The sequence below is a fragment of the Sus scrofa genome, chromosome 7 (assembly GCF_000003025.6).
Source record: "Sus scrofa isolate TJ Tabasco breed Duroc chromosome 7, Sscrofa11.1, whole genome shotgun sequence".
Taxonomy (NCBI): domain Eukaryota; kingdom Metazoa; phylum Chordata; class Mammalia; order Artiodactyla; family Suidae; genus Sus; species Sus scrofa.
The window spans coordinates 98201805-98216706 of NC_010449.5; the positions used below are offsets into that span (position 1 = coordinate 98201805).

Below are 14902 nucleotides of genomic sequence, written 5' to 3' on the forward strand. Positions count from 1 at the left end.
TATGGCTTTGGGGAGCTACTGTGTTTTCAATTTTGGTTCCTGATTATTCACTGATAGTATATAGAAATATGATTGATTTTTGTGTGTTGACTTTGTATCCTTGCTAAATTCACTTATAAACTTATAAATAAGGTTAGTGTTTGTTACTATTGTTGAATCTTTGGTTTTTTGTTTTGTTTTGTTTTTTTTCTTATTAGGGCGGAACCCACGGCATTTGGAGATTCCCAGGCTAGGGGCTGAATCAGAGCTGTAGCTGCCAGTCTATGCCACATCCACACAGGATCCGAGCCGCGTCTGTGACCTACACCAGAGCTCATAGCAACATCAGATCCTTAAACCAGAACCCACTGATCGAGGCCAGGGGTCAAACCTGAAACCTCATGGTTCCTAGTGGGATTCATTTCCACTGAGCCACGGGAACTCCAAATCTTTGGGATTTTTAAAATGTAGACAATGATGTTTTCTGTGAATATAAGGACAGTTTTCTTTCCAGTCTGTATGTTCTAAAATTTTCTTTTTCTTGCCTCATTGAACTGGCTAGAACTTTGAGTATAATGTTAAATAGGAGCAGTGAGAGTGAACATTCTTGCCTTGTTCCTTGATCGTAGAGAGAGAAAGCAGTCTTTCTCCACAGAGTATGATGTTAGGAGTAGGATTCTACAGGCGCCCTTACCATACTAAAAAAACTTCCCTTCTATTCCTAGTTTTCTGAGGTTTGTTTTTGTTTTAAATTCTGTTGAATGTTTTCAAATGTTTCTTGTATCAATTGATATGATCATGTGATTTTACTTTTTAGAAATGTTAATAGTTTCTCAAATTGATTTTCAAATATTGAAACAGCTTTGCATTCCAGGTTTAAATTCTACTTGATAATTATACATCAATCTTTTATGTATTGATGGATCTGGTTTGCTAATAATTTGTTGCAGATCTTTGTATCTGCATTCATGACGGACATTGGTCTGTAATTTTCTTTTGTTGTACTATCTTTCTCTGATTTTTGTCTGGATATATTTTTTGGGAGGGCAATTTGTCACTGTAACAAACGTCTTAGAAATGTGTGTGTCTGTGATGATCACTGTACAACTGTAAATGTAATAAAATTCATTAATTAAAAAAAGAAATGTGTGTGCCTAAGGATTCTACTTCTAAGAATTTAAGGAAATAACTGGCGATTCTCATTATACACAGACTTTAGGTTGGGATACACCTGGATTTAAATACGAACACATTCTCTTACTAATCACTTAAATTCTGTGGGTCTGTTCCTAACCTGTAAAATGAGGATAAGAGGACCTACCTCACAGAGAGGCATTAGATGAGACAATTCACAGTGTCCAACATCTAACTAGCTTTAGAGCCACCTAGTAAATAGTGGCTCTTGGTGTTATGTTATACCCTCCAGCCTCTGTAGTCTGTCCAGACAGAAGGACATTATTTTTGTTCCCAAATTGGCTCCCACTTTGAATCTTCTTATTGGTGGGTATTCGATCTCCTCATCCCTAATTACTGCCTTGTATAAGGCGCGCTTGACGTTTGGAATGCACAGGCAATAGATTCAGGGAGCTGAATCTATTCAAGAGACACAGGGGCGAAGGAACCAGTATCATGTCATACATACAACAGCATTATAATGGAGCGTCTGCCCGAGGGGAAGAGAGCCCTGGACGCGCCTCTGAGCGTCTGTGTCAGGAGGCTGGGAGGTCGCTGGAGCTGAGGGAGCGGAAAAGAGGGCGGCAACTTTTCCAGAGTAGCCTCGGGTCGTGGTGCTGGACGCACAGACTGGCTGTTTCCACAGCAACGGGACTAGCTACCCTCTCGGGAGGCCTCACGGGTCAGCCTTGCTCAGCGTCTAAGGAACCGGGAAAAGCCACTTCCGTTCCTTCAACCTCCCAAGAGCGCGGACGCTTGGCTGTAACCGAATAAATCAAGCTCCAAGTCTCTGATTGGCTCAGGCAGGTGAAGTGGGCGGAGGTGGCAGCGAGGGGCGTGGTCCTGCAGTCTCCCACGCCAGAGTTAGTCCCTCAAAGCGGAAGTCGACCTCTTCTGCCCCGGAAGTGCAAGTTCGGAGGTCTTGCAGGTGGGGATTCCGCCGGCAAGGCGGCTGCTTTCGAGATGCCAGGGGCTGCCGCCAAGAGCTCGGAGTTGTCCGAGAGGATCGAGAGTTTCGTGGAGGCACTGAAACGGGGCAGCGGGCGGCACAGCTCTGAGGACATGGCCCGGGAGACCCTGGGACTGCTGCGCCGGATCATCACGGACTACCGCTGGAGCAACGCAGGTGAGGCAGACCTAGCTCCATCGCCTCCCTCGCACCTTTCTGTTCCCGATCCCCCGGCGGAAGGTCTCCTTGGTCCCACCACATGCTTGCCTCGTTCACCCTCTCTCTTTGGACTGCAGGGGAGCTGATGGAACTGATCCGCAGAGAAGGCCGGAGGATGACGGCCGCGCAGCCCTCAGAGACCACCGTGGGCAACATGGTGCGGAGAGTGCTCAGGATCATCCGGGAGGAGTATGGCAGGTCAGGCCCGCGTCCTGGGCTGGGGTTGGTCCCAGTAACGCTTTTTGCACGGGCCCCTCTCCTTGCTTGGAGCCTTTGTTGGAGCGGAGCAGCTGTTGTTACCTAAACGATCACACCTCTTCCCCACCTTCCTCTTTGGGTCTTGTTGCCTCCATAGACTCCATGGACGCAGCGACGAAAGAGATCAGCAGGAGTCCCTGCACAAACTCTTGACGTCCGGGGGCCTGAGCGAGGATTTCCGCTCTCATTATGCTGAACTCCAGTCCAACATCATTGAGGCAATTAATGAGCTGCTTGTGGAACTGGGTGAGTCCTGATCCCTACATGGACAGGACAGGTTGCAGACAAATGAGGGAACAAAAGACCCCGGAAGCTGTTCATCAGCAGAGGTGGGAGATAACCAGTCTTCTGATTCTCAGAAGTTTGCTCTCATCCTGGTTAGGAAGGGTTGGAGCTGGTGGCAGGACTGAGATAACCTTTTATACACTTCCTTACCATCTAACCCTTTATTGGCTGCAAATCCACTGTAGCAGAGACTCAATTTGGGAAGAGCTTTATTTTTATTTTAAAGAAAATGAACCCCCTAAAACCACAGTTGATAGACCCTCCTTCACTAAACGTGCTCTTGAATTTTTACACGTATACACATACATACAGGCCACCTCCATCCCCCTGTTTTCGCGACCCAGGATAACTGCAGATATTCATTACAATCAGCGTTCCCAGGGGAGGACCGAGCCGGGTCTGTTTGTGCATTGAGCTGCTGCTTCCAAATTCCTCTCCTGTTTTTCTTCTGTGGCTTTCCTTTCAGGTGGGCCATCTTTTGGAGGAGGAGTTCTTTTGGGGGGAAGCTCTATTCACTCTCAGCACTTCAGAATTTCCAATTAGGACCATTTCTTGCCTAAATACATCCTCTTCAAAGTCAGTTGCAAAGAAAGGGCTGGTGTTAGGGTGAGGCAGGAGTGAGGGGAGTAAGTGGTTGAGTAGGAGGACTGCCCGGCAAGACAAAAGGCTGAGCCCTTAGGAGGCAGAAGATCCTGAAGATCGGGGCTTTTAAGAAAGTGTGACATTTCGTATTAAGTCCATCGACCTTGTGTTCCCAGGGTCTGCTCGGTGGGAAATCTATGAAGGGCACACATCCCTGTGTTCTGTCATGTCTGTCCATGTTGTAGCAAGGCAGTCTCATATTTTCCTTGCAAAACTGGCTTCTTGCAGAAGGGACAACCGAGAACATTGCAGCCCAGGCCCTGGAACACATCCACTCCAATGAGGTGATCATGACCATTGGCTTCTCCCGAACAGTAGAGGCCTTCCTCAAAGAGGCAGCCCGAAAGAGGAAATTCCATGTCATTGTGGCAGAGTGTGCTCCTTTCTGTCAGGTATGGGGACTGCTGGAGTTGCTAAGAAAAATGTAAAATAAGGAGGGAATAAAGGAGGGGCCGGTGGGCTTTGAATCTTTGAATTGATAAGCAAGATGTAAATTGAGAAGAAAGAGTAAAACATTTAAGGGAATTTTCAAGTTGTTCATCCTGTGAACATTCTTAAACATTGGCTTAAGAAAGTTGGGTGGGAGTTCCCTGGTGGTGCAGTGGATTCAGGATCTGATGTTGTCACTGCTGTGGTTTGGATCACTGCTGTGGCGAGGGTTCAATCCCTGACCCAGGAACTTCCCCATGCTGTGGGTATAGGCAAAAAAAGAAGAAAGAAAGTTGGGTGAACTGCTAGGCCCAAGGAAAGATAAATATTGATTCTTTTATGAATCAGAATAGGGTAAATTACCTTGGGGATGACTGATTCTTGGTCTGACTTCATTCAATTTTTAGGTTAATAATAGTTCTCAAAAAAGGAAATATGTAAGGGTGCAGGACATTGTACAATAATCAGCCAGAAGCTATCTTGTCAGCTCTGCCTGATTATGCAAGCAAGTCATATTTCCAGTTTTGTGGCTGTTCTAGTGCCGTTCCAGTATAATAATAAACATTTATTAGCTTCCTCTGGGCTTCCTGCTGCTTCCTAGAGAATACCTATCAAATGAGTTAGTGATCTGTTGGAAACGGTGTGTTGGATGTGCCCAGTGTCACAGAATCTCCCAGGTCCAGTTATAGTCGAGAGTGCTTTCACTCTCACTCTTCCTCCCAGCATCAGCCCTTCTCTCCCATTGCAGGGTCATGAGATGGCGGTCAATTTGTCCAAAGCAGGTATTGAGACAACTGTCATGACTGATGCTGCCATTTTTGCTGTTATGTCAAGAGTCAATAAGGTGGGTGTATTTGGGTTATATTATGTCAAATTCATGAAGATTATACTACTTCTAAAATACTCATATCTCCCTCCTCCCATAATATCCATGAGAAGTGAAGGAAGTTTCTAGCACCTTTTGAAAATACATACTTGGGATTTTTTAATCTATTAACTGATTCTCCCCCCCTTTATCTAAATCACTGTTCCTCATTTGGAGGAGCCTCATTCGGGTTACAGCATAGAAAAGAATGAACTGGGACTCAGCCAAGTGTGTCAGCTGCTGGTAGAGGGCTGCCCACTTCTACTCAGAGAGCTTGGTATTGGTGGATGGTGAATGAGAGGCTCCCTGCTTCTCAGGAGGTGTAACAGATTTCCAGGAGAGGCAGGGCTAAGAGCAGTAGTATTGCACTTTCCTTCCTGTATTCCATTCATTCTTTCCTTGGAAACCCACGTTTATGCTAGAACTTACAGTCTGAGCCTAGAATCCCTTTCCTTTTACTGGTGCGTGACCCCCCAGGACACCAAGACTGTTGACTGAGCATTTTGGCTCTGATTAAGGCTCTGGTCCCAGAAGGGCTCACACATTTCTTTCTGTCCCAAAGGTGATCATTGGCACAAAGACCATCCTGGCCAATGGTGCTCTGAGAGCTGTGACAGGAACACATACTTTAGCACTGGCAGCAAAACACCATTCCACCCCACTCATCGTCTGTGCTCCTATGTTCAAACTTTCCCCACAGGTACGTGTGTCTGTCTCCAGCTGCTCTCTACTCTTGTCTCTAGCCAATAAAAGGAAGTTAAAGTGTAGCCTTGAACTTGGGGCCTTCAACCTTCGCACTCTGGGGCTTCTCTTTATCTGCATTTACTCGGTGGATTATAGCTAGTGGAGGATGGAAAAAAACACAGAAATCTCGATCCAGGAAAAGCCATTGATAGTTACAACTTGTCAGCTTCAGGAAGTCAAAATTGTAAGGTCAGGACAGTGTGTAGGTGGAAAAGCCCCCTTGTTTACATTGCCACCACTCCCTGTCACCCCAACCATTTCTGAAAATGCCAAGCAAGTTGAAACCGGAAACATAGAATTGGTTTTATTTGTCATCATTCCAAAGGACTGTCCTCAGTAGTCTAGATAAAAGCAGTTACTAAATGAAGAGCCATTTCACCAGGGATAGAAACTATTTGTTTTAAAAATATCAATCTGTGTATAAATGTCTATTTTTATTTATTTGTTTGTTTATTCATTTGGCATGTGGAAGTTCCCAGGCCAGGAATCAAACCCACACTATAGCAGTTACAGTACAGGATCCTTAATTGCTAGGCCACCAGGGAACTTCTCTACTTTTTTAAATTGAGGTGAAATTCACATAACACACAATTTAACCATTTTAAAATACACAGTTCAGTGGCATTTACTGCATTCACAGCATTGTGCAACTCTCACTCCCTAGTTTTAGAACTTTTTCATCACCCCAGAAAAACACTGTGGACTGACTCAGAAATCACTCGCTATTCCCTTACCTCCTTGCTTCCTAGTAATTGCTAATGTGCTTTCTGTCTCTATGGATTTGCCTATTTTTAATATCACATAAAAGGAGTCATACAATAAATCAACTATATACTCCAATAGAATTAAATTTTTTTTAAAAAGGAGTCATACAGTATGGACTCTTTTGTTTCTGATTTCTTTCACCTGGCATAATGTTTTCAGAGTTTATCCAAGGTGTAGAACAGTACTTTGTTCCTTTTGATGGCTAAGTAATATTCCATTTTATGGATATACCACAGTTTATTTATTTGTTCATCTGCTGATGAATATCTAGGTTATTTTTAGCATCTGGCTTTTGTGAATAATGCTGCTATAAGCCTTTGTGCAGAAGTGTCTATAGAGGTATGTGTTTTATTTCTGTAGGGTATATACCTAGAAGTGGAATTGTTCGATCTCTATTTTTTTTTTTTTTCTGTTTTTTTCTTTTCCAGTTCCCCAATGAAGAAGATTCATTTCACAAATTTGTGGCCCCTGAAGAAGTCTTGCCTTTCACAGAAGGTAACGGAAGTTACTTGAATGTGTGCGTGCACAGGCACTTGTGTGTTTTGGTTTCAGTTTTGGTTTTGATGGTCAGTGGGATTGAATGCTGTCAGGTTGTATTTTTCTATTACCATACTTCTTGTGGGAAATGTTCTCTTTAGCAGCTTAGAGTGCATGAGATATATCTATATACATTTTTTTCTGAAACTAATATATTTTAGCACAGGTATCAGGACCATGGTGGGTTGGGTCACCCAGCACTGACTGGGTTTGCTTTGCAAGTCCTTTGAGACACAGGCAATAGCCCAGTGGGAAAATGTACTTGTTTTTGGTTGCTGCAGGGAGTCATTTTGGTGACGTGACAGCCAAAGGAAGTAGGTTCTGAAATGTTCCTACCTGTAGAGCTTATTTGTAGCCTGGACACCTTTGTGTGTTTGGGTCCTTTCTCTGGCTTTTTCTGAAGGCAGCAGCTTTGCTCAGTGAGCCTGCTGCCTCTTCAGCAGTAAGCATGGTCTTCAACACTCTCTAGGAGCAAAACATAGTACTTGGGGTGCTGATTCTTCTTGGAAATTGAATAACTTCACCATGTAGTCAACCATTCATTCTTTCAAGAAATATTTATGACTCTTGAGCACCTACTGTGTATCCAGCACTATTCCAGGCTCTAGTAATGTGACAGTGAACATGGCAGATAGGCCCTGTTCCCCTGGAGTTTATATTATGTTGCCAAAGATGGGCAAGAATACTCAGGTCATGGGATGTTTTAGGAAGAAAATGAATAGAATGGATGTGATGGAAAGTGACTAGGAGGCTGCTTTCGACCGGAGAAGACATTTCAGCTGAGTCCTGAAGGAGTAGAATTTGCCATGTGAAGATCAAGGAAAGAGTTTTCCAGGTGTTGGTGCAAAGGGCCTGAGTTAGGCACATGCTTAGCCAGTTGGAAAAGGATGGCTTTGTGGCTGGAGAGCAAGAGAGAAAGGGATCCGAATTATAATTAGTGTCGTGCGGTGGGGAGGGCTAGAGGTTGAAGGTGGCATCCCACATTTGAATTTTATTCTAAGGGCCCCAGAAAGGCATTGGAGAGTTTTAAGCATGGGGCGGATCATGACCCGAAGTCATCGTTTCTGGTTTGCAGCTTGCCGCCGCTTCCCTTCCTTGGGGTAGCAAGAACACCTGCATTACTGAGCTTAGAATCTTTAAGATACCTCATTCTAGAGCAGGATCCTTGGTTTTATCCGTAGCTCCTGTGATTGCCTTTCAGGGGACATTCTGGAGAAGGTCAGTGTTCACTGCCCCGTGTTTGACTACGTCCCCCCAGAGCTCATTACCCTCTTTATCTCCAACATTGGGGGGAATGCGCCGTCCTACATCTACCGCCTGATGAGTGAACTCTACCATCCCGACGATCACGTGCTATGACCAGCGCTCGTCCTAAGCAGAAGCTGCTTAGGCAAACACACAATGGAAAGGAGACTCCGGTGCTACGGCTGGAACGCATCTTCCTTGTCATGGGGGAGTGAGCTAGAGTCAACCTGAGAAAACTTGATACTGTTTCCTGCCATTTTAGTCATCCCGTAACCAGGGCCCACATCCAGGACTGTTTTGCCTTTCGGCTCTTAACAGAGCAGCAGGGCTTGACCTATTGATTTTGGAGCCTCTTACTGACTCGAGGCGTCTGTTTCAGGAACTTAAACTTTCCGGCTCAGTGGAGTGTTACATATAACACTGAAGACCTTGCTGGGCTGCAGGTTTTTGCTCACAACTGACCACCACACCTTTTCCGAGGCTGTGCCAATAAAAGCTGCTCGAAGGCTCCTGAGTTGGTTTATTTATTTTTCTGCTCTGACTGAACTGCCTGGAACAGCAGCAGAGCCCTTTGGTGTTTTCATAGAGGGCAGTAATTAGAGATAACAGCCTAAAAGAGAAATGCAGACAAAGTATTTGTAGTTTTCTTTATAGTTCACTGGACGTAGTCTCAAACAACTTGTGAGTAATCTAAGACAGTGATTGCAAAATCACCGATCATCAGGAGTTCCCATTGTGGTTCAGCGGAAATGAATCTGACTAGTATCTGTGAGAATGCAGGTGCGATCCCTGGCCTTGCTCAGTGGGTTAAGGATCTGGCATTGCTGTGAGCTGTGGTGTAGATTGCAGACACAGCTCGGATCTGGCATGGCTGTGGCGTAGGCCAGCAGCTACAGCTCTGATTTGACCCCTAGCCTGGGAACTTCCAAAGGCTGCAAGTTTGGCCCTAAAAAGACAAAAAACAAAAACAAAACGAAGTCACTGAACATTAGAATCATCTGGGAGCTTGAAAAAATATACACTCTTGGGCTCCATCCCAGACCTACTGCATCTAATCTCTGGGATGGCACCTGGGAATCTACTTAAAGTCCCCAGAAAAGGATCCTCATGTTCTGTTAATAGGATTGTAAATTGGAACAGCCTTTTCTAGGGCAGTTTTGAAACTTCACTTCTAGAATTATTTTTACAAGCCCACAAAGATATATTATAGACCGTGTCCATTGTAGCAGCTATAATGTCACAGCCTAAGTTCCAGCAATATAGCATTTTGTATCCTGTTAGCTAAAAATAGGAGAGGTTTTAAGTAAGTACACTTGTTATTTCCGTACTGTGAAACATTATGTATACGCTACAGTGGAGGTTTCAAAATGTAGCTTGAGGGCATTTGAACTGGTTCATCCAATATTTAATTTGAATTATTTACACATTAAATTTAGATTTCTTGCTTCGGAAGATTTGGCAACTCTGGGCCTACATTCCAAATGGCAACAGTTGGCTATAGTTGGGTAGCTTCTAATTCCATTAAATGGAAAACCTCCAGTTTTCTGCAGTTCCACTCAGTTGAACTCATTTACGTTGTCTGCCTAACCCTTTTAGGCATTTGAGTTGTGACCTGTGTGTTAATGACGGGGCGAGATTTGTAAACAAGTCTATTTTATATTCTGTTTACGAATCCCAGAAACAAGCTGGGGAAAAAAACCAAGCTGCAACGTGTATGATATGACCTTGACTCACTTCATTAAAACAAAATATATGCATGCCTAGGATAAAAGTCTGGAAGAATAACACCAAAACTGGCAAGCAGGAAGACATTTTCTAATCTTATTTCGTGTGTTTGTATGTTGTTTCCATGTTTTTATGAGTACTGCTTTAGTACTTAATGGTTTCAAAAAGTCTTCCCAGGTCATCTAGAGGGTCTGCCACTTTGGGGAAGTTTGGTCCAAAGCATAGGTTCAAGCTCCACTGAGTGTGCAGGACAAGCCCCTGGGATGCTTGTCTCAAAGCCAGCCTCTTGCAGAAATGTCTATAAGGAAGCACCAGGAATCTGCATATTTAACAAGCATCCCAAGGGATTTTTTTTGGCGACCGGAGTTGGGGCGGTGGGGTTGTGGCCATGCCCACAGCACAGAGAAGTTCCCAGCCAGGGATTGAACCTGTGTCACGGCAGTGGTGACGGTGACGCTGGATCCTTAACCTGCTGAGCCACCAGGGTACTCCCCAAGGGACTTAAACAGGTGATTTGATAACCATGTTTTGGTAACACTGGCCACAGGTAAGCTATGGGGGAAAGGCCTCTACTCTCTGATACCTACTTGATGTGGATAGCTCTCTGCTTACCTCTCTTGTGTTCCCCGAGAGAGGGACAAAACAGGGATCGAAGAGGGTGAGTCTAAAGGACTGACCTAAAAGCTTTCTGACTCAGAAGTCACTCAGGGTCTCTGTCAGTTATTTCCTAAAGCATCTAAGACCCTACACTTTCTCACTGAAGTGGCTTATAGCTACCAATTTCTGGCAGTTGGCTCTTCTGAAGGCACAAGTTCTAACGGCAGTTTACTCGGGAACAATCGTGTGTTCTGGAGTAAGAGCGGCAGTGAATCAAGGAACTTAAATCTGTTTCTGGCACCAAAAATGCTTTATGATACTTGTCCTTTGTGCATCTTAGTCTCTGGATCTAAAATTAGCACCAGCATCCCTCCTGGGCATAACTGGAGCTGGACGTAGGTTAGAAGGGTAGAGGCTCTCTCTCTGGTCATCTCTTGCAGTGCCTAGAAGAGAACTGCTCAAGTGTGTGTTCTTAAAACTCTTTTAGGACCTCAATTAAGTAAATCCCACAAAGCTATTTATATGCCTCGTTTTTCTGTTCCCCTCTCTCCCTTTTCCTGTTTGAGGAAGCATAAATATTGGAAAGAACCTGATCTAACAGGGAAAGGCTAAGGAGCTTGTGTCAGCTTATTACCTATCAGCCTTTGTTTGGGCTTACCTCCCGCCCCTGCCTTAACGGCAGAACCCAGAAGCTCATAAGAAACCGTTATAGCTTGGAGAGAATTAATAGAGGAGTCCATGGATGTGAAAGCCTTCCTGAATATGCTTAGCAAACCAAGTTAGATCACTTACTCAATACAGTTTGTAAAGACACTTTTTCCCACGGTTTCTATCTTCCAATTTGGATGGAGGGCAGGAAAGGCACAATTCTTGGAACTGAAATAAGGAACAGAAATTCCTAATTTGGCCTCTTAAGAGAAGTCCCTGAAAAACACTCTACCAAGGAAAACGTAAGTGTAAAGTGATACCTCAAAGAAAGAAATGCTGGTCCTCATGTTTCACAGATGTGCTTCAAAGCCATTGCTCAGAGGAGTCCGTAGCAGCAGCCTCTGGGTCAATGAAGCCTGCCAGTCTCACCATTGAGCTCCATGACTCTAGTACCACATCTGTAGAACCCTGTACATCAGAACTGCTTTGCCTTAAAGATGGCACCAGGTGGTCATGTAATTATTGTAAAGGCCCCACACTATCCACCTGTCCTCACAAAAACTCCCTCTGCAATGCACACCTAGTTGACAAAAAGGAGCTATTTTGAAATGTGGCTTGGAAGTGTTTTGTATCTGGCCTACTTTGCTTTGAATTATTCTTTCATTCACCAAATGGTTATTCCAGGATGTTGTGCAATGGCTGAGCAGTGACTATTAATAAAGAAGCTATAGTCTAAGCTTTCAGTCTCCCACGACGCACCACGGAGTGCTGCCTTCAAGCCCAATTACACTTGAAGTGATTGCCTGATGTTTATATTAAATACTGTGCTGACAAGAAGGAGCCTTTCAGTAGTGTTTTTGCAGGCATGTTAGTTACATTTAGAATTAAGACCTGCCTAGAGAAGGAAGCTACTTAAAATATTGGACAAGATTCCAAAGATTCATAATTTATACGTAAAATTCTGCAGTTTAGTACAAAAGAGGTGATGAAATACTTAATGACAAACTAATAGCGGTAGCTAGCTCCAAACTCCTTTTTTAAAAAAATCATGATTGGATACTCTTTACTCTTGAAGTAGATAAGAGCAGGCTATTTACGCAGGCAGGTTGTACAAGGAAGTGCAGCCAAATCCAGCTTCTTCACACCGCTGCTTGAGTCACGCTAGCTTACTGGCTCGACAGATTCCAGTGTGTAAGACACTCAGATTCCCACAGACTATGGTCAGGTTGCCTGAACATCATCAGATGTTTCTGGATAAGACTGAGTGCTCTGCGACAAATAGACATGAAGTGAAAATCATCCAAGGGCTTGAAAAATCCTAAACCATAGGATAACTTTTTTCTTTATCTCAGTTTCTGCTGCAGTACATTTAGAAGGAACTCTAAATGTTACTGAAAAATAAATGGAGGGATAGAAGGAAGGAAGGGTCTCTTTGGTGCTGATTATCCAAATTTTTGGTTTACTAGGCTTCCTTTTCCTCTCTTCTGAGCCCACTTTTGCCACCTCATTGCTGAGCAATTTGGGCTGGGAAAGGGTGAAAGTAGGCATGATCCATAGTGGCAAGTGTACCAGGCAGTGGTCATTGTTGGCGAGCTTGTATAAAGGGTTTTGATGGAAGGGGTGGACTTCAGGTGGAAAACAGGTAGGGAGGGTCTGGTTCTTTGTGTCAGAAATTGCTCTTCATTCAGATGTGCCCATGCTGGCCTCCACCTGAAGCTTTGGCTGAGTTTGGCTGTCACTGCTGTCTAGGAACTGAGGGGCTGCATCGGTTCGTAGTTGGCATGGCTTCCTTAGCCCCTACACATCTCTAGAACTTGGCCTTGGGCCCCCTCCTGCTCTCACCTGTTCTGGTTGCCTTGCCCTATCCACCATCTGTTAGGCTCAGATCCCAGCTTTTCACTTGTGTCTGACCTTTTGCCTCGCTCTGATGTCTGACTGCTAGACCCTTTCCATTCTCGTAGAGTTCCGGATCCCTGGCTGGGTTCTGAACCTTGCCCTGGCCCCCTCCTCTGGCTCTTCTAGCCTCTTCTCCAAGCTCTGCCTTTAGCTTTTTGATACTAGCTCCTGTTGTCATCTGTAGTCTTCATTCTGACAGTAGAATTATCTCCTTTTATTTCAGTAATAGACACCGCTCTAACTCAGAGCGATCCCTGATCCTAGAGGAAGTTACCATAGGCAATCATCAGTTTCCTTGTTTCTCTCCTCGCCTGAAGCTTAGCTTCTTTCCTTTCTTTCTCTCCCTCCCTCCCTCCCTTATTTCCTTTCTCTTTTAAAAGGGCCACACATGCAGCATATGCAAGTTCCCAGGCTAGAGGCTGAGTTTGAACTGCCAGCCTATACCACAGCCATGGCAACACCAGATCGGAGCCATGCCTGCGGCCTACACCACAGCTCATGGCAATGCTGGGTCCTTAACTCACTGAGCAAGACAAGGATCAAACTCGAGTCCTCATGGGTACTGGTCAGGTTCGTTACTGCTGAACCATAATGGGAACTCTAAGCTTAGATTCTTGAAGGTATTAACCTTTATTTTTCAATACAATTCTGATGAGTTTTACTGAAAAAGGAACTCTTTAAGAATGACTTCATTGGAAGTTCCTTTTGTGGCTCAGCGGTTAATGATACCGACTAGGATCCATAAGGATGTGGGTTCGATCCCTGGCCTTGCTCAGTGGATTAAGGATCCAGTGTTGCCATGAGGGAAAAAAAAAAAATGGCTTCATTGCTCCCTTCTTAAGTTTTACTCTGAAGTTAGCAAATCCTCCACCAGCTAGAATCGAATAAAGTTGAACCACTAAGCTTACAAACTGACAAATCCCTAATGAATTAAAAATCTATCCGGCAGTGTGGGGGAATAATGGGAAGGAGCACGCAATGGGAAGTGGCACAGACCTGGGTCTGAATTCTGGCTCTCAGCAAACCAGCTAACATCTCTGAGGGACTTTGTAGTCTCACTGCAAGGGAGAGATACTAGCTTCTTGAGAGGACTGTTGTAGGGATAAGAGATAGTACACACAAAGCATTTGGTTTATAGTGAGCCCTCAGCAAATGGTCGTTATTAGTGTTCTCGGAGCCAGAAAATTTGGATACCTACCACCCTCTGCTTTACTTATTAGCTGTGTGATCTTAGATCACTTAAGATTTTTCATCCTTAGTTTCTCACCTTGTAAAAAGGGGAGAATAATACCACCTTATCTCAGGAGTTGCCAAGAAATTAATAAAGTGAGGCATGCAAAAATTATTTGTAAACCTTAAGACACCACACAGGTGTTAATGATCACCATGATGTATTCAAAAGTTAAATGTACCTTTGCTCGTACAGCACCTGAGTTAAAAAACAAAACAGGCAATAGAAATAATGTTAAATATTTTTGGCTAATTGATTGGTTTTATGCTGATGCATGCTACTGAGTTTATAAATTATTAAGACAGGATAATTATCTCTTGCATTGCTAGAGTCAGGCCGGGTAGGAAGATTTTTGGAGACCTTTTTCTAATCCTCTGCTCTTCTAGAGAACATAGGCACAACCTTATGAAAGTGCACCCCATCATCCTAATATAAAAGGGATCATAACACTTTAATCCCACAAAATCAGTCTGATGTAAAAAGATTTAAAAATTCCCAGGACAGCTGGCCTGCACGGCGCTCTGGAGGACAGAGGCAGAGGTCCCGAGGCCCGGGCACCCCACTGGGCCTGGAGGCAGAGCCCTGGAAAACATCCTCCTTTCTAAGGGCATATCTCCTAGTCTGTGAAACCATTTATATGTATTTAGAAGAATAAAGGCCATTTTTGGACAGTGGTGCCTATTTTTCAGGGTTCCAATTACGTAATCCTACAAGG

The 14902-nt window shown here is 44.2% G+C and overlaps 1 protein-coding gene across 3 annotated transcripts in view; it reads left to right on the plus strand.

The window, feature by feature from the left end:
- The window catches only part of EIF2B2 (eukaryotic translation initiation factor 2B subunit beta), a 42380-nt gene continuing 29493 nt past the window's right edge, over window positions 2016–14902 (plus strand). The window contains exons 1-8 of one of the 3 annotated variants that reach the window (XM_003128668.4): window positions 2016–2278; window positions 2398–2518; window positions 2676–2824; window positions 3734–3897; window positions 4683–4778; window positions 5362–5499; window positions 6737–6803; window positions 8047–8604. In XM_003128668.4, the coding sequence (XP_003128716.2) occupies window positions 2116–2278; window positions 2398–2518; window positions 2676–2824; window positions 3734–3897; window positions 4683–4778; window positions 5362–5499; window positions 6737–6803; window positions 8047–8204 (1056 nt within the window). In that variant the 5' untranslated portion in view covers window positions 2016–2115 and the 3' untranslated portion in view covers window positions 8205–8604. Of the gene's footprint in view, window positions 2279–2397; window positions 2519–2675; window positions 2825–3733; window positions 3898–4682; window positions 4779–5361; window positions 5500–6736; window positions 6804–8046; window positions 8605–14902 lie in introns of those variants that run through there. The other 2 variants (XM_005656417.3, XM_021099531.1) reach the window with 2 other exon arrangements.